This window comes from Rhineura floridana, chromosome 7 (assembly GCF_030035675.1).
Source record: "Rhineura floridana isolate rRhiFlo1 chromosome 7, rRhiFlo1.hap2, whole genome shotgun sequence".
In the NCBI taxonomy this organism is placed as follows: domain Eukaryota; kingdom Metazoa; phylum Chordata; class Lepidosauria; order Squamata; family Rhineuridae; genus Rhineura; species Rhineura floridana.
This window is the reverse complement of record NC_084486.1, coordinates 28287357-28307601: the sequence shown is the minus strand read 5'-3', so window position 1 is coordinate 28307601 and position 20245 is coordinate 28287357. Positions and strand designations below refer to the sequence as shown.

Here is a 20245-nt window from a genome sequence, read left to right as displayed (position 1 = left end):
AGGTGTATTTTGGAGATACTGTTGGGATTAAATCTTCTCCCTATCCCTAGTGATTCCATCCATGTTGAATTAAATCTGCTCCTCTTTGAATAACTTGAACCCAGATTTTATTGGTCAAGCTAGAGCAGTGCTCTTCAACCTTGCGTTCCTAGATGTTGTCCCATCATCCCCAGCCAGCTTAGCCAATGATCATGGATGATGGGAGTTGTAGTCCAGCCAAATCTGGGGGCCTAAGGTTAAAGAACAGAAATTCCTAAATGAGAGGCTTACTAGTGGAGAACAAATTTTACTGAAAGACAAATTGGGCCCTGCTCAGTCCTCCCCCTGCAATGTGCAGTTGTAGAAATGTTGAGAAGTTGATGGTGATGCTCAGCAGACCTTGGCAATGCCCTGAGTGAATTGTGTGTGTGTGTGTGCTGAATAAAATATGCTCCGGAATCTATATATGCTTGAGAGCCTCCTCAGCAGACAGACCAATGGCAAAAATGTCCCCAGAAGGAATTATTTGAAAAAAACTGACTTAAAGAATTGGGTATATCCCAGATTATTTGGGGGGGGGATCTGTGAAAGGTATGGGTTGAATCCAAAGGTTACTTTCTTCTTATAGAAAGAGTCTTCCTCTGACAGAAGAGGTGCTTCCATTGGAAGAAGCTCTTCCAACAGAGAAAGGGGACCTTTGGATCCAGCCCTATGTGAAAACTCTAGGTTCTGTAGAAATAACTTCATTTGCTTGATATCCCTCTGAATTTGGAACATTCTTACCTATGTAGAATTGTAATCAAATAGCAGACAATTGAGAACTGTAACAGAGTTCCTTTGCCCTCTCCCTGTCTGTAATCAAGGTCTTTATGCTCTTGCTTAATAGTTAGTCGGCATGTTTTAATGACAATATTTCTGTTCTCTATCTGAGTTATAGTTGGCTTGAAGCCTGGTAACTTTCAAGAGAAGTCTTCTACATTTCTCTGGAGCCTCTCCCTGAAAACTGACTTGTTTTGCCAGTGCGTGGAGGTCTGTTCCTGAGGAAGTCCTCAGGATGAGGAATCTTGGGCATGTGCAGGGGGATGCACTGAGAATTTCCAGTGCCGCTGACAGTCCCAAAAACTGCTCTTTCTAACAATGAAAGAAGAGTGGAGCTAGTTTTCTTCCCTAAAACCTTAAATTAAAACAGAAATTATTCAGTTGTTAACTTTCATGCAGTTAAGGTGATTGTGAACACAATGGCTTTTCCTCCATTCTTCTCCTCCTATTTGGAATCCAATAGCATGTAGAGGACTAGAGGTTCTCCATCCCCGAGTATGTTCATTAATGAAAGCCTATAGGTGTCAGGCCTAGTGGAAGGAATTGCTCCACCTGAGCCAGGCTAGTGCCACCCTATTTCCTTCATCTATTTCCTTCTCATCCTCCTCTTCACAGCAATGGCAGTGCTAGTGCCATCCACCTCTTCCTCCTCCCCCCCCAGTTCCTCCTCCTGTGTCTCACCCTCAACAAGGCTTTTTTGGCACTTTCACCACCTCCTCCTGGTTAAGGTGGCCTGGAGAGGGCCTGAGTTTGCTGCAATGGCTAGAAAGACTATTTTGAACTTACACATTTTTTAAAAATTACTTGTAACTTTTAAAAAAATGTTAGTGATGGGTCAGGCACTCTCCTGACCATCTCAACGAGAAGAGCTTGCTCTGGAGGACCCCCTTGGCCCTTTCTCAGAGCAAGGCAGAGAGGAGGAAGTGGAAGGAGCATCAAAGAGCCAAACCAATAACAATGCAAGCAGGAGTCGGGAGGACACCAATTTGTCACACATAGCCTGTACCTGCCACCTGAGACAATGGTCTCATTCTACCTCATTATTGGGCTGTCCTTGTAAGACATAAAAAAATAGACAGTGAAACAGTCAGAGACTGTGTGAAGTGTATGAGTACTCAAGAAGTAGGTCTGATTTCCATACATGCCTTTACCAAGTCCATGCCCCTTCCCTCTGATTCTTTGTATTCCCTGCCTCATCTTTGATCCAGACATATCTGCAGATTGCTGAAGATACTTCTTGTCGCTGACTAGCATCAGTACCAGAGCTTTCTCCAGACCCATCAAAGGCAGAGGTTGTGCCCAAAAGCTTTTTGCTCAATGCCTCTTGCAGAGCTGACCACTGAGACAAATGGGGCGTATGTCCCTTGTCACACCTAACCCAGAATAGGACATTTGTAAATGAATTACATTTGTCGTACCATACATCTCAGATATGCATGCCAACTTCATATGACATTCCCATATAGGACAGATGATGGTAATATCTGCACTGGGATCCACAGCAGCCTACATCAGATGCTCAAGTCCCAACTTGCCAAACCATAGGAATGAGTGACACCACCACATGTTCCCTCCTCATTTGCCTTCTTTTGCCTTCCTCATAATTTACATCCTGGTTAATTGAAACACAATTAGCTTACATTTGAAACAGGGAATTCTGATTTACAGTGCAATCCTATGCTCAGAATTAAGTCCATCAAATGCAGTGTGCATATAAGATTGCAGCTTTAATGCTGGTTTACTAGGCAGGATCTTAAACCACAGTTTGATGTTGGTTTAAGATCCTGCTTAGTAAACTGACACAAAAGCAGTTCCCTAGTTTGGACAAAATGGCCAACGGTGGTTTTATTAAATGAGAATGGAGACACTGAGGAGGGGATGGTTGAAGAGGGAGTGTGTCATCACGTTGCTCATTTCCAGCTGCTAAATTCTGGTTTGGTAAGCCAGGAACTGAATGTCCGAACTGGGCCAGTCCATCTGGGGTGTTGGGACAAACAAACTGTTCATTGCATGTTTGTGCTCATACTTTAATGTGCTGATTGTATCTCCATTGACTTATCTGCAGAGGAACCCTTAGCATCTGCCCCCCGCAGAGGCTGCTGGGGCTTATTCTAAGGTGCACATTCACCTGGACTTTGCCATTGTTCTGCATGAACTGAAAGGCTATTATAAAATATACCCAACACTCCCCTGCAGCTGCTTATTCCAAGGGAAAGACTGGTGATGGTGGATAATCTGTCTTTCACAGAAACATAGCCCCATTTACTGAACCTTTCACTGAGGAACCCTTCATAATCTTTCAAGGTATTTGAGGGCTCCTCATTACTTAATGGCCATAGTCAATCATCTCTCAGCTTAATAACCTGAGATAGCAATGAGCATTTTGGCTGCATATACAGCCACTTTGCTCCTCCTTTGATGTGAGCAAGCAAGCCTTCCATTACAAATAGTTTCTGGTTTCATCTGAACCAGGAAACAGTGGTTAATGGCTTTGAAACAAGCCAGAATATTAAGCCACTGTTTGAATTTGGTTTAATAAGCTGGTTTGTTCCAAAGCTGTTAACCATTGTTTCCTGGTTCAGGTGACACCAGAAACTATACTAAATGGAAGATTTCCTGGCTTGCTGGCTTGCTCAAATGAAGGGAGGAGTGAAGTGACTACATGCATGGTCAAAAGGCTTATTCATATCTCAGCATATTAAGCCAACATATGGATGTCTGAACACAGCCTTTGATTGGCCTTTGAACACAGATATGATTGAACAAGAAATTAGATTGTTTTTTCTAAAGCCACTATGGGAATCTAATCCTTCATGTTCTATCTATTATGTGCTTTAAAGTCCTGGAAAATCTCAGTAGTAAAACAATGGTTTTGAAAAATAAAATAAATCAGTATCATAATACCGAGCATAATCTCTTGAGCATGTCAGACTTGTTCTTTGAAACATAGGATGTTGCAAGATGTTTAACAATGCATTTGATTTGTGCATGAATAATACACTAATATTTTATTATAGTAGACACAGACACAGTTAACCATAGCTGTTTGGACTGTGACATTGTATTCAGTGTAGTAGTTTTGACTAAACACTTGTCTTGTTAATAAAATAGTAGAACTTCATATATATGATCATCGTAAGAATTACTGTCATACCTTGGGAAGGTGAGTATTAGCAGAAACAAATGCTTGTCTACTCAAAAAAGAAACTTCACTGAGTTCAGTGAGGCTTGCTCCCAGCTAAGTGGATATAGCACATTTACTTGAGAATAAGTGTCATTGAACAAAGTGTGGTTTATTTCTAAGTAGACATTCCTAGGATTCTGTTAATATCCACCTCCCCAGCACAAATTATCAGCTTATTTCTGAATTGACACGTGTAGGATTTCTGTAAGTGTTATTGTTTTTTCTTTAAGTGATCTTCCTTCTCATTGGTTTCATCATTAACAATTTGATTTTAGTCATCATTTGTAGTCATACTTCTTTTTTAAAACTACCTAATGACACTTTCTCCTTGTTTTTTTCTCCTACAGTTTTCTGGTTAGTTTTATGGTTGATGCACGTGGGGGTTCAATGAGGGGCAGTCGTCACCATGGGATGAGGATTATTATTCCACCACGTAAATGCACAGCACCTACTCGCATCACCTGCCGCTTGGTAAAGAGGCACAAATTGGCCAGCCCTCCACCAATGGTTGAAGGAGAAGGATTGGCTAGTAGACTAGTAGAAATGGGGCCTTCTGGTGCACAATTCTTAGGGTGAGTTCTTCTGTGAATCATATTGCTGGTTGCCATATTGCATCTGTAATTTTGCTTTTCTTTACTATTTGGATCTAAGCCATTTTAATTGAAATAACTTAAAATAACATTGAAATGGTTGGAGGTAGGCCTCCAATCATTTTGTTAGATGAGCTCAGGACTGTAATTTTATCCTAGGCTGAATTCTCTAAGGTATCAAGATGATTCCCCCCCCCGGTGGAAGTATGTTTGTTTAATTGGTGGGTGGGATGGACCTAAAATCTTCTCTCTTACTCTTAATTCATCTCTGTTGAGTCAAAGAGAGATACATATATGTATACAATGGCAGGATTTGGGTGCCCAGCACCCAGTAAATTATGAAATGCCACTTATTTCTAAATGAGTACTCTGTATAAACTATTCCTTTATCCTTGAGAGTTGCATGTCTATTCCAAGAGAAGAATGAACAGCTGAATGTGAATTTTGCAGCCATTACTCTGAGCCACATACTAACACAAACGCCAACAGCAGACATGTTTCAACGCTAACATTAGGGGAAACAATCCACTATGATATGGGGTACATAAATTTATAGATAGATATATATTTTAAAAGATGATAAATTTTGTTCACTACCATACATGGTCCCTAGTAGAAAGTTCTGTCGAGAATGACAGCTTGTTCCTAATTTCCCCTCTTGTTTTTCTTCCTGCTGCATGGATGTTATTCAGTAAACTGCACCTTCCCACCAATCCTCCCCCTCTAAATGAGGGTGAGAGCATGGTTAGCCGAATCCTGCAGCTTGGGCCTCAAGGAACAAAATTTATTGGGTAGGATGTTTATAAGAAAAGATATCAAATGTCTGCAGTTCTTTTCTTTTCTTTATCTATTTATTTTGGTTCTGACTTGCTTTTTTTTATTTGGTTTTGTGTTTTGGTCATTCCCATTTTTCTTAAGTTAACAACAACAACAACAAAAGCTTTCAGTTGATTTAATCATCACTGAAAGAAAAATCATAGTGGCTTGATTTTATTCTAGCACTGCTCCTGGAATTGATCTTGTGCTTTTAGGCATGTGGAATTCACTGCAAACATTTCTGCTTTCATAACTTCTTTGCTTCCCCCCCCCATTTTTAAACCAATTTTAACTGTTTCAGCTGCATTGACCACACATTAAAAAAAACTACAGCACCACTACACACGTGGTGATGGTCCTTTTTATTTTAGTCCTGTTGGTAGAGAAGGTATTTACATGGTTTTGGAGTCAGCCTATGGCACAAATAGCATTGTCAAACTTGGACCATTTCTTACTAGTAGGTATTTGTAAAACGGGGATGGTTAAATATAAGCTTAAGACAGTAGTGTTCAAATTGCCTCCCGAAGAACCCTGGGATCTTATCACAATATGAAGTGCAGTAATAATGGTCAGGCATTCCTGAAAAACAGGTTCCTCTATTATTGACCTTCCCTAACATTGTTCAACCAGATAAAATATTCTTAGTTCATGTGGGGCAGTGACAAGACCCTACACATGTCAGTGGCTTTATAATAAGAGGGGACCCTAGAACGTGCCATAGAATCACCTCTGATGTGCAGAGCTTCTGTGGCAGACGAGCTGATGTAGAAAGAGGTTTCCCTCAGAGTAGGAAGTCCATCTTCTTAGCCATCTGCTGCTGATCCAAAGGAAGTTCAAAAACCACATTCCTGCAAATATTGCCTGCGTTGGAACTCTGTGATGTTTAATGCAGAATGCTATTCTGAATTCTGTGTTCTGTACTGTCTGGGCCTTATGAACAGCCTAAGAACACCTGAGGCTGTAGCATTGTTGAACCTCAGGAGCCACATATAAGGTCCTGTGTGTTTCCAAGGAGAAGCAAGTTACAAGTATTAAAAAGTAAATAATTAACACATACCCAAATTGTCATGTAGTTGACCGCACACAATACACACTCTTCACTTTGACTCTGGGCGAAACTAGACATCTTGGTAATCGCTGAGGATGGGGAAGAAATTTGATTCAGTTCACATTTAAAGCTGAATCTTACCAGATTTGCACTTTCCAAAACAAGATGAGAACCAAAACACAGCCATCCTTCAAAATTTGTACTTATCTAAATTTTGTGATGCAGTTCTCCAACCAGTGTTTACAAAGATGAATATATTAGGAAAAAGTGTACATTATAATGAATATATTACTGAAAATAACATGCAAACATCCATTATATTAGGAGAAATTAGTTGCAAACATGTGTACACTGGTCAAAAGCATATAAAAAAGGGTTTATTAGGAGAAATTCACACTAAAATGCTGAAGAATTTTCATGAGTTTTTTTTAAAAAATCACAAATTGATGCAGAAATATGGAGAAGTAAATTTAAGATAGGAAAAAATAGAAACTGAGAGATTCTTCCATCCCTAGTAATTGCACAATTAGCAGTTGTGTGATTATTGTTGTTTTTATATAAATATTAAATAGCCGCTGGACAAAGGAAGAGCCAGATTGGGAACACAGTGGGGGGGGGAGAGAGAGAGAATTAACTCTTTGCTTCCAATGTAGTCTGAGCAGGATTGTCCCTTCTGCCCATATACTATTTGCATTCGGAAGAAAGTCCATTTGGCTTTAGCATGATTACCATCAAGTTTAGTTTAGCCCTTTGCTTTTGGACAACTGTAGCTTATAACTTTTGAGCAGACTCACAGCAGAACATTAAGAAGCATGAGAAGTCTTTCTAAATGCTGACAACTTAGAATTTGATCTCCTATTACCCACATCCCCACCTTAAACCCCAAAGTGTAGAAAGGTAACTAACAGGTTTGTACTCATAGTATGTCTGTGCACTAAAAACGCCACTTACTCTCAGTCCATATCTCGAAATGCCCAGGAGTGACAGTTTGGCAATCCCTGTGACCAAAGTTTGCCTTGTTCATTAAAATCCAATAAATGATATTGTTGAATAAGATGAGTGAAAAACATTAACCCTCCTAAAACTTAATTATATTTCAGGTTGGGGAAAAAAGTGAATTGTGAATATGTTTATATACAATAGTTAGAAAACTGTAATATTCATATTTAAAATCTATGAAAGATTTCAGTATTTTTACTGCCTGCATTCAAAAGTTGTGAGGTTTTCACATAGCATGTTGTTCCAAGTCCTGTGTTCAATACCTGTCTAATACCTTCTCTGTGAGTATTGTTTATATTAATGCACAAAACTGTGTGTGTCTTATACTGAGAGACAGTATCTGACATATTCACCTGCAAAGATTGTATTCATGGGATAGTTTTCAATGTGCTTAAGCATCTTCTCTGTTGGGAGGTGTGCACAAAGGTTAGGCAAGCAATTGGAACTGTTGTTATCCATCTCTTTTTGAGATGTCGGAACAAATAACCAAATGCAATACTGAAATGATTAGTACTTCATAGAAATAAACAAAGGCACAATCTAGCCAAAGTTAAGCACTTTTTCAAACCATTGGAATTATTTAAGCAATGGCTTAATGCAGTCACTGAAATCAGATGTAAAAGTGATTAAATTAGCTGGGTCATGCCCTAAATTGTCTTTTTTTAAAAAAAGAAAAATGCTTCTGCTATTATTGTTTCGAATTCTCCCTGCTAATAGAAAAAATATAATAGCTGGAGAAAATCTACATCTCAGCTAACATCAACTGCTAGCTCTTTGATGTTTACATATCATGGTGAGGTGTTATATAAATACTACATATTACAGGTTGTCATTGTAGGTTCTCTTTCAGATATATAAAGGAGCAGAGCTATGTACAACCTCTGTGGGAAATTAATGATACTGTCTGTTTAAATGTCTTAAAGCTGCATAATCCATAACTGCCTGTGTTTCTATGATGGAATACTTCAAAAGCTTTCCTTGCTCAGTAAAGATTTCCATTTTATTTTTTTTAAAATGGCATGGAAAATAAAAAGCTCTACCTGTTGGTTTTTCAAACTAGCCACTTAATTATGCTCTTGGGTGAAAGGCACGCAGTCAGGTAATATTAGGCACATTATTTAATTATGGGTGGATATGTATTCCACCAGCTACCCAGGATAAATACAGACACATAAGATTATGGTTTTAATCAGAGCCCTGCACAACTTGTGACCCACCGTGCTCAACACAGCTCACCAGGTATGTATGGTGGCTAGGGATGGTTGAGAAATTTGATTTATTATGCATTTCAAGCAAAATTTATCAAATTTGCACTTTCTGAAATGATATGAGAATCGAAATGCAGTCATCCTGCAGTCAATTCGCACTTACCCAAATTTTGCAACGCAGTTCTCCAAGCAAAGTGTACAAAAATGCATTATATTAAGGAAAATTGCATGCAAAAATATGTACATTAGTCAAGACGGCCTACAAAAACGTGTTTAGTAGGAGAAATTTGCGCTAAAATGCTGAAGAATTTTCATGATGATTTTTTAAAATATGCAGATTGCTGCAGAGTTGAATTTATGATTGGAAAAATGACAAACTGAGAGAACCAAAATTGCATCCTTCATGGTGATCCATCAGAGGCCGAAAAAAATTCTCTTTCCTGTTGCCTACATGGAACTCCAAGGAAGGGTGGCAGGATTGCAAGCATCTGGCCACAACACATATGCTTGGTTATTTATTTTTATTTTATTATTTATTAAATTTATTAGTTGCTCATCTGGCTGATTTACCAGCCACCTGGGCGACGTACAACATAAAAACATATAATTCACATTAAAACCTTAAAATTCCAACAATAACATTAATGGGTCACAAGTTGTGCAGGCCCGTTCTGAGCTCCTCAGCCAAGAGCAGGACTAATAATTAGTTAGCTGTTTGCATAGTTGTCCATTGTGAAAGGATGAGAGCATTTCTCTCTAATGGCTGAAAGACCAAGGTTGTAGAATTGAGCTGGTGTGGGAGATTTGGAGAATTGGCTAAGGTCACTCATAACTAGAACATCACTGCAAATAGATTATAGTGTGGCATGGTTGAGACTTCCCGTCAACAATTGGCCCAGTACAGGTGTAGTATTCCTAGTCTGACTGTTCAAACCTGCTTCTAAACAAGGCTGCAAACTCTGGTTTGAAATGAAGTATGGTTAATATTAATATCAGATCAGCTCCAGCAAAAGAAGAGAGCAGAGAGTTCTTGCATGAGAGGGGGAAGGTGTGTGAGCCCATAGAGCAGCCTTTCCCAACCAGTGTGCCTCCAGATGTTGTTGGACCACAATTCCCATATTTCCAGAGCATTGGCAATGCTGGCTGAGGCTGATGGGAGTTGTGGTCCAACAAAATCTGGAGGCACACTGGTTGGGAAAGGCTGCCATAGAGTAATCTTGATCTCCCAATCAATGAGAAGAATTTGGAAAGAGACCATAGAGCATACAGAAAGTCCTAAATTCAATTCCTAGCACCAGTCGTAGCTGGTGCCCATTGGGACCATTGGAGTAGAAGATAGAAGATCAACATTAGGTTAGGCCAAAACCAATGACACACGCAGCAAACTAATTCTGTTTTTGTCCCCATCTTCTTCCCTGCTGATTTCTACAGGGGCAAAACTAAGACCAAGGTGGAGGAAGTTGACAGGCAGAACCACTCTCTGGGCTGATTGTAAATAAAAAGGCAGGCAGGTGGGGCAGGCTGAGGCACACCGAGATTGGTGGAGCAGTGCCCTCTTCGGGCAGTCTCCCTAACATACCACCCTCCATTGCATGACACCTCCAGTTAAAGGATCAGAGGTGACATGGAACATTTTTTTCTGCCTGAAATCCTGGGGACCTGCTACCAGTCAGAATAGACAATACTGGGCTAACTAGACAAATAATGTGACCTGGTATGTTCCTATGTAATGTTATATTTGCATTGCACAATTCATATTTGCCTCAATGGAAGGAAGCAACCTGACATTGCCATAGCTTTCTACTTGTATACATGGTCCAAAATATTTTCAGGAATCCTCCAAGATAAGTTGCTGCGCTGATCCTTTCTGTCCATAGACTCATGCCAGTAGGCTTTGATATAAATTCTGAAGCCTGGGATTCGCCATTGTCCATAGAATGAAGATCATTGTAAGCCATTCTGACATGCAGATGCTCGCATAAATAACTAAATCTATTACAGATAATAGATGATCAATATTTAGCAGGGGCTTTTGTGTATGAAGCACTTAGAAAGAAACACACATTCACACAAAAGGAGGTGGAGGAAAGTAGGTACCCCAACATTGGTGTTCAAGCTTTGACAGCCCAATCTTATGCAGGTTTACTTGGGAGTAAGCCCCATGTAAAATGAGATTTGCCTATGAGTAAAATGCATTGGATAGCACTGCACATTATTTTATAAAATTAAATTGTGTATATTTTCAGTTGCAGCAATTGTGTGAAATATTTTGTTTCAATGTTATGTGGAAGAAATACATACACTTTCCATTCAAGTCAATATAAAAGTGTCATGCCGGCAAAATTGAACTTTATGTCTGTTTGTTTGTTTGTTTGTTTTAAACCTGACTGTGTCTCTTCTACACCTTAGAATCAACTCAGTCTTTGCCTATGCTGGTGCATTGCCCACTGATAATGATTAAAGGGATGTGTGTATTCTGTGATTCTGTGCAAGGCCAGAAAAGCACCGACTGTGGCACTGGGTGCAAAATTCAGCTTCCTGAGATTCTCAGTGCTCCCCCTCTTTTAAAAAAGGTTCTATTTATGTTTATTTAACAAAATTTATATACTACTTGATTGTAACAAAACCTCTAAGCAGATTACAAGAAAAGTGGTTTCTAGTCTTTATGACTGTGAAGATGGACTTGAAACTGTATGGGTAATAAAATTCCCCAATGCTCAGAGGATGGGGCTACAGTGCCTCTTATATCTGTACTTCCTTGCTCCTCCACAAGATTAAAAGGTTTAAATCAGTCAAAATGAGCAAAATTATGCAAATTGCAATTTCCACCATTTGGAAAAGTCTGCTTTTCTTTTGGAAGAGTTTGAATAACCTTCATACAAAATGTCATTTCTCTCTGTTTTTCTTTAATTCAAAGCTCATACGCAGCCCTACCAAAATAGCATTCCATTCACACAGGGTTGTGTGCATGCCTTGATTCTGCTCAAGAGCAAGAAAAACAACATTTAAACTTTGTGAGAAACACTTTTTAAAAGTAAGTTTGCAGCCTTTGTGGTTGCAATGATATGCTTGAAACTAGAAGGGGAACACCCGTGAAGTCTCAAAACAAAGCCAGCAATGTTGTTAAATGAGATTTCCAGTAATCAGGCTCCTGTGGATCAGCGCCCTGCATTGCTTCTTACTCCTGTGACTAGCAGAAGCAGAATAAATTATGCCAACTGAAAGAAATTGTCCAAACTAGTTTAAGTTGCATAATTTATACTGGTTGCAGAATTCAGCTTTTCTAAGCACAGAACCTGAGGTACTTTGACACAGCAGGACTTTTGACTTTTGTTATGCCAAGTGCCGAGTACACACAGCCCTGAGTAAAGAGCATTGTGTATGCATAGCTGCACAGGATCTAAGCGTGCCTGCTGAAACCCTTTCTTTTTATTTGCTTCTGTGCATTTTTGTAACTGGTTTTGTTGTCTGTGTAAATTGATGTATGTCAGCACTTGTGTGTGTGTTTATCTCAGTGCATAATTGGAGTGGATTATGACGAACAAAAAAACTTGCAATTTGAATTGGAAAGGGTTTTTCAGCTTTGCTATTTATTAGCCGTTTCACCCCCTCAGCCCACCCCATAAGTGTGCTTGTAGCTGTATGACACAATAGAGAGCTCTGAGTAACAGAGCAGCACTTAGTAAACTGAAAAATGCATGTACAATATGAATTGCTTCTTCTCCTTTCTTTTCTTTCTTTGGTATAGTCCTGTCATAGTGGAAATCCCTCATTTTGGATCAATGCGAGGAAAGGAAAGAGAACTGATTGTGCTTCGAAGTGAAAATGGTGAAACGTGGAAGGAACATCAGTATGACAGCAGGCATGAAAACCTCACTGAAATACTGAATGGCATGAATGAAGGTATATATGTACCATTACCACTTTGACCTGTGCAAATGTTAATGATTGGAGAAATAGCAAGTTGAAAAATGGTGGTTTTTTAATGATTAAAACAATTGTGCAAGTGACAATATCACAGCACTATGTTATATGGATATACAATCATATATGATGTAATTGCTGCCAGCTGAAAAATATGCAACCCAATGCAATTCCTAGAGTAGTTTAACAATCAGTCCCTCTTCCCAGGACACTCTGGAAATTGTAGCTCTGTGAGAGGAATAGGGAGGCTTCTGACAACTCTCAGCACCCTTAACAAACTACAGGTCCCAAGATTCTTTGGGGAAACCATTACTGTTAAAATAGTATAATTCACTAAAAGGCAAGAAACCTTGCAGTTTAAGAACGTATCTATAGCCTGCAGATATTTCTATCAAACTTTAAAAAGCAGGGCAATTGGGCAGCTATAGTGAATGCACCAGGGGAACAGGAGACCTGACCTTCTCTCTGAGATATTGTACTGCCCTACAAATTTGTCAAAATGCAAACACAATTTGGCTTGGTCTTTCACAGTCCAATCTACTTCTTGTGTAGCTTGGAAGAATTTGGTAACATTCACTATAACTGCCCAATTGCCCTGCTTTTTAAAGTTTGATAGGAACATCTGTGGGCTATAGGTACATTCTTAAACCACATGGTTTTTTGCATATTAGTGAATTTCTCTGCTTTTTAATCTGGTAGGTAAGAAATGGGATCCTGTGCTGAGAATGGATTGATCATTTGCATGCTTATTGAGTTCAGTGGGATTTACTCCCCTGCAATCATGCTTAGGATAAGTGAAACTGAGCACAGGTGATGGGGAGGGGAGGAGGAGGAGGAGGGAGGAGAGGAAAGGCAGAGGGAAGAAGGGGTATGGGAGCAGTCAGGAGGGGGAGGGGAGAAGGATAGGTTTGATCATTTGCATGTTTATTGAGTTCAGTGGGATTTACTCCCGTGCAATCATGGTTAGGATAGGTAAAACTGACCGGAAGGGAGGGAGGGCTGGAGTGGGCAGGGGAGAAGGAAGAAGGGAGGGGAGGAGGAAGGGAGAGGAGAAGGAAAGGAGAGGAGGTCAAGTTTGATCATTTGCATACTTATAGAGTTCAATGGTATTTACTCCTGTGCAATCATGCTTAAGATAGGTAAAACTGACCATGGGGAGGAGAAAGGGAAGGAGGAGGAGGGAGAAGGGAAGGAGGGGATTGGAAGGGGATGGGGATGGGGAGGGAGGGGCAAAGGAAGGGGGAGGGAAGGTGCAAGAGGGATGGGATAGGAGGGAGGAGAAGTGCAGGTGGGTTTGATCATTTGCATACGTTTTGAGTTAAGTGGGATTTATTTCTGTGCAATCATGTTTGAAAATGGAAATGGACTACCTTCAAGTCGATCCCGACTTATGGCGACCCTATGAATAGAGTTTTCATGGTAAGTGGTATCCAGAGGTGGTTTTTCCATTGCCTTCCTCTGAGGCTGAGAGGCAGTGATTGGCCCAAGGTCACCCAGTGAGCTTCATGGCTGTGGGAGGATTCAAACCCTGGTCTCTGAGGTCGTAATCCAATACTGACCTGGGGGAGGGGTGGGGAGGGTCGGAAAAGGGGAGGGGAGGAGATTTGGTGGGTGGGCACTGGGCAGCGGGGAAGCCCGTTTCCTTTCCAAAAGGAAAACCTTGTGAACAGTATCATTGCTTTTCAGCATGTTCCCCACCTTTTTTTTCTACAGCAAGCACATGTAGTCTGCCACCCAAATTTAAACCAAAGCTGTCCCTGGCCACATCCACACCAGGCCTTTATTTCACTTTGGACAGTCATGGCTTCTCCTGGGAAGTGTAGTTAGTGAAGGGTGCTGAGAGTTGCTAGGAGACGCCCTGTTCCCCTCACAGACCTTTATTCAGAGCAGCTGACTGTTAAACCAGTCTGGCCACTGGAGCTCTGTCAGGGGAATAGGAGTCTCCTCTCAGCATCCTTCACAAACTACAGTTCCCAGGATTCTCTGAGGAAGCCATGACTGTCTCACGTGAAATCAAAATCTGGTGTGGGTGATTTTTAATTAATTTCAACAGATTATGGGACCTCTGACAGAAAAGTCCAAAAGGGGTCTGGGTTTTTTTCCTCTTTTTTTAGACCTTGAACTCTCTATTCTCTCTGACTGTTTTGTGCATCGTCATGAAAATTTAAAATCCATGCTAGCTATAGTATACAGCCACTCTAGTGGCTGTATAATAATGCTTTCAATGTATGGTGTATATGTGGCCTACGTTTAGTGCATTTCTACACATTAATCTTAAATTTGGTTTCATTTTTTGGCATAAATCAATCTGTAATGCACATGCAAAATCTAAATTGCTAGAATTTACAGTCCATTCACTTATAATCTTTTTCTCCCACATTAACGCCATTCACATACAGAACAAGTAAAGCACATAACAAGAATTCTGATGGATCAACAGTTTATCTACTGCAGCATACTGTTGTCAGTAGGTCAAAAATTAAATAAAAAAATTGAGTCTCGTGTTTGGAGGGATTAGCCAGGATAGCTAAACACAACAGACTCAATTTCTTTTATTTATTTTTGTGTGTGTGCCACATAAAAATACTGTAAGGCAAGCAAGAGGAACTTGTGGCCTTCCAGATAGAGTGCCTGGCCATTTCTAGGGATGCAGCCATGTGGAGAATGTAATATCTGTCCCAATGTGTTCCTGAGTACAGTTACTGTTTTCTGGCAGCACTATTTTTTAGCTGCTGTGCTCATCTGAATTGCTGCTTGTGGCAGTACCCAGGAATGTGCCAGGTCAGACATTACTTCCTGCATGCAGTGTGAGTATGGCAAAAGCCTGGCTTCTCCATGCAGAGAAACTAACAAATGTTGGAAGAATCAGCCTTAAGTGGTGTGGTATGGAAGCAGCAAAGGCATCTAAGTGATGGCATCTTGATTGACTTGTAGGAGCTGTCTGGGTAGTGTGACTTCTTTATCTTAGTGAGCAGTGAGATAAATTAAAACCATCCATTCCTTGCTGTTTTTGCTGAGAGCAGCACCATCTACTGGCAAAGCTTAGATATGGAAATCAAAACAGTAATTACTGGCTGCTTTCAGACATGGGGCTTATTGTGTTAGTTTAACGGATTAAAATGGTAGCGCTCCTGTCCCAATTTCTAAAATTCCTTTCATGCTGCCTTACCTGTTGCGTTAAGAAACAGTAGTTTTTGCAGCCGATATACTGGCATTTCGTGCAACTGTCTTTCACACCGCTGTAATGAACGTCTTGTTTTGTCCCTCACTCATTCTACACAGGCACACTGTAGTTCCTCACTGTCTAGGAGGTTTAAGATCTCATCCGGTCACCATGCAATCCCTCTCCCTTTAGCATCTGACATATATATTTGTTTAGTTGTATAGGCCCGGGGGTATTTGTGGGCAGAGCTTGGAAAAGTTACTTTTTTGAACTACAACTCCCATCAGCCCAATCCAGTGGCCATGCTCTTTTCCAAGCTCTGTTTGTGCAGAATGCTGCTGTTACCTCCACCTACGCCAGAATACCATTACAATTTTCATCCGGGGGAAGAAATGTGTGCCTAAGAGCAGGAATGCACTGCATGCTGGGATGCCTATCACATGAGTGACTGCAACTAGTGAAAAACTCCTGTGATTTTCCAATTTACCAGCCTTGCAAACAGATTATTTCTGGTATTATTTATCACAAAAATTGGCACTAAACTTGCACTGTATTCCACTAGAATTCCAGAACTAGCTTGTATGTCCTTTGAAAGATCAAATATAATGCACAAATTACCAGGTAAGAAATTGTCAGAATAATGGAATAAAATGCAATGTGAAAAGCAGCCTTAGTAGACCTGTATAAATGGAATATAAATGAAGCAAACCTTTAAAAGTAGAACATATAAACCAGAAACGTTTGTGCATTGAATTATGAGGTGTTCATTTATTAAAGACATAAATATTATAAATATATATATATATTCTGACATTTCCTGAGATCAATACTATCATGAGCTACTCTAACCAATTCATAAAAGAGTTCTGAGACATCTTCATCAAAAGCAAACACAAAAGAACAAAATAACATCTGGTGCAGATTTGTGTGTTGTTACTTTCATTAATATATCTTCTAGCCACCAGGTTTGTTTTTAAAGGTGATTATTTAGCCTTTAAGCAGATCAAAATCAGAAAAAGAAAAATGAGTGGAAATAAAATAATATTTCATGTTTCAAGTGCAGTATGTGCACTATTATTTGTTTATTTGAGTTATACAGCATTCCTCTTCAGGCTGGATGTTCAAACTAAGAAACAAAAAGAGTGTTTCAGAGAGAAGGCATGATGTTAAGCCCAGCTTCTCATTACAGATGTTTTCAATCTCAAAATGGAGGAGAAATGATTAGGTTAAGGATCATTTATGCAGATTTAAAAGTTACCAAAATACCTTCTGGGGTCAAGGCAGCAACAGTCTCTTTGAAAGTCCACTTATAATATCTGAGCAGGAATATTTATACATGGTTTAAACATTTCTGCTTTTACCTTACATAGAGTTGGACAGTGCTGAGGAACTCGAGAAGAAGCGCATCTGCAGAATTGTTACAAAGGACTTTCCTCAGTACTTTGCTGTGGTTTCACGAATTAAGCAAGAAAGCAACCAGATAGGTCCAGAGGGTGGCATCCTGAGCAGCACAACTGTGCCTCGTGTCCAAGCTTCTTTCCCTGAAGGAGCATTAACCAAAAGAATACGAGTGGGCCTTCAGGTAACAAGATCGCTGTTTTCTTTTTTGAGGGGAGCAAGTGCATGCAGCTGCAACCTGCCCACCCTGTGTGCCATCGTTGCATGTAGACACAAGGATGGAGTGCACAAATGCTGGCTGTATGCCTACAGTTCAACATACGTATGCAAAAAATGCACTCCTAGTTTAATGAGGAAATCAAATAATGCTTACCACATGCATTGAATTTTGCATATGAGGATGGCAGAGGTGAGCAAGGTGAGCAGAGATGAGCTGCGTACACTTGTTCCCCTCTATTCAGTGGTCCATTTCATGAGAGATGTATTGTCCAGTTTACTAATTGTCCACTAATAAAAGGGGAAACTTTCCTCCTTCCTCTATGGCAAGCTACAGCTGCCAAAATGCCCTCTTCCGTGCAACTTGTTAAAAGCACAGGTGCCCAGTCTTCCTTCATATTTGGTCACCCTAATGACCCTTATCCACAGCAGTAGTATAAACATTGCAGGGAACAACTGCACTCTGGATGAATCCAACTTTTAACATCAACATCACTTGCAAACAATGCATATTTTCACTGTACAGTTACTAGATTTCCTTTAGGTCCCCCATTTCAGTGAAAAATAACACGTTGCTAACACAGAACCAGAAAAAGAAAAAAGGTTTGTAAAATGTTACATTTTCCCCAGGTAGCATGCCATTCCGTGGGTTATAACGCCATCTAGTGTCCGAAGGCAAGAATGCACAGGAATCAAGACCCAGGCTGCTCCTTCGGTCCCACTCCAGTTCATTCTTGCCTTGGTTTGAGGCTGTTCTTCTTGTCTTAGTGTAATGTGTTTTTGGCTGTGTGTCAGCTTTGTGTGGGGATCGTGTGGTGCGAGGACTTGTGTGGTGCGAGGACTTGTGTGAAAGTGTGGCCTTTTGCAATTGTGTGTGGGTTCCCTTCTCTCCCACTGGGTCCTGCTGATCCACTGGGTCCTGCTGATACTAGTGCCAGCAGTGAATTCCCAGATCTCTCCACCTCCATCACGCTCTACATCCATTGTGGGGCTCGCAGCTGCACCCCGCAGCTTCATTATTTGCCTTTCCCTCCTCCTTTCCACATCCGTTGTGGGGCTTGCAGCTGCAGCCCCGCAGCTTCATTTTTTGCCCTCCTCACCTCCCTAATGCAGGGGTCTTACCTCGCGGCTATGGCTCCAGAGGTCCTTGAGACTTTCCCCCATGGGCTACCCTGTCCACAGATGCTTCCTGAGGTTTGCATTCGGCCACCACCATTTCCAATACCGAGCTCTGCTGTTCGGATTCTCATTGGCTCCAAGAGTGTTCACAAAGGTGATGGTCACCCTGGTTGCCCACCTCCGCCTCCAGGGTGTCCACATTTATCCGTATCTGGACAACCTACTGGATCAGGCAGAATCTAGGGATCAGGCTTTAAGTCACATTTGTCATACTCTCATAGCCTTGAAGGACCATGGGTTTCTAGTCAACCTCGAAAAAAGTCATCTATCTCCTACTCGACGGCTTCAGCACCTGGGAACCATTCTGGACACAGCCCAAGCGATGGTTTTCCTATTGCCAGAGCGAATCTCAGCGATCAAGGACATGGCGCAGCTCCTAATGCACCGCTCAACGGCAGCTGTTATTCTACTGGTGAAAGGCCTGGGCATGCTCGTCTCAACCATTCATATTGTCCCTTGGGCTTGACATCATGCTCATCCACTCCAATGGGCCTTATTGCCATTGTAGTTGGACATTCCAATTCTGTGCACCGGGAGGTTCGTCTTTCCCCCTCACTGTGATCTTCCATCTGTTGGTGGTTGTGATGCCCCTGTATTTATAATACTGTAAATATGGTAATTGTGTGTTTATTAGAGTATATGTGGTAAGTAGACTGAGTGAGAGGGGGGAGTACATGGGCTGGAATGCTGGAGAATGTTGTATTATGATTGGCTGAGCGTTTGAGTGTCTGAAGGTATACATGAGAGGATGACAGTTGAGAGAGAGCTCTGTTGGTCGATGAGAGAGTTCGGTTGGTTTTGTGGGTTGGATTGGATTAGGCTGGTAGTGAGGCAGGTTATTAACGGCTAGAAACATAAAGAGTAACGCATCTGATTAAACCATATGCTTGTTAAACTATACCTTTAAGTAATCTTGTTATTCCTGTATATAAGTAAATATTTCTTGGTTCATCAGAATGTCTGATCCTTGGCTGGGTTACACAGACCAGAAGGGTGGGCAGGGCATATACCAAGGTGGGGAAACAGTATCAATGATGGCAGTGGTGAAGAGATAGTGTAACATCATCAAGTATCCAGAGCAACCCAGGACTGTATTCTTTATAGGCACAAAGATACAGGGGGGTTGTGGTCTGTAAGTGCACCCAGACACAAAGCAGCAATAAGCCAAGAGGAGACTAAGATACAGTCTCAAGGCAATATTGTTTTACAGGAAGGTCTGGTGGTGCTGCCTAGCAGTGGGGTCTTGAGAGATCTTTGCTAGAGCTAGTGAGAGAACTGTTTAAAAGACCAGGACCCTGAGGTGGGACCGTGACAAGGCGGTGACCACAGGCGGGATCCTAGCAGGTGGTGGCCTGAGGAGGGATCCTGACAGGAAGGGTCCTGACAGTGGGCTTCAACTTGGAATCTTTGGAAGGGGGCTCCATTCCGAGAGTTGGACTGGCTGGCTGGGGGACCCACTGCAACTCCCACTTAAAGCAGAGCACCTGGTCCATGTCAGAGAGAGGCCATAGCATAAACTAGCTAGAGCTATGGACAGTCCATTTGGCCCTCTGTCACTTCCAGACAATGTTGCATTTTACTCATGTCCTGATCCGAACAGACAACACATGCGTGAAATTGCACTTGAAGTGGCAAGGGGGCACCACGTCTCGAATTGTTCAGGCAGAGACCATGCTGATATTCAGTTGGACCAAGAGACACCTGCTGTCCTTGAGGGCAGAA

General features: G+C 41.1%; 1 protein-coding gene across 14 annotated transcripts in view; it reads left to right on the top strand.

The window, feature by feature from the left end:
* ANK3 (ankyrin 3) overlaps positions 1-20245 on the top strand; it is a 591855-nt gene that overhangs the window by 514970 nt on the left and 56640 nt on the right. For all 14 annotated transcript variants that reach the window (XM_061635097.1, XM_061635100.1, XM_061635096.1 and 11 more), the window contains 3 exons: positions 4330-4554; positions 12392-12546; positions 17101-17312. In XM_061635097.1, coding sequence (XP_061491081.1) covers positions 4330-4554; positions 12392-12546; positions 17101-17312 — 592 coding nt within the window. The remainder of the gene's footprint in view (positions 1-4329; positions 4555-12391; positions 12547-17100; positions 17313-20245) is intronic.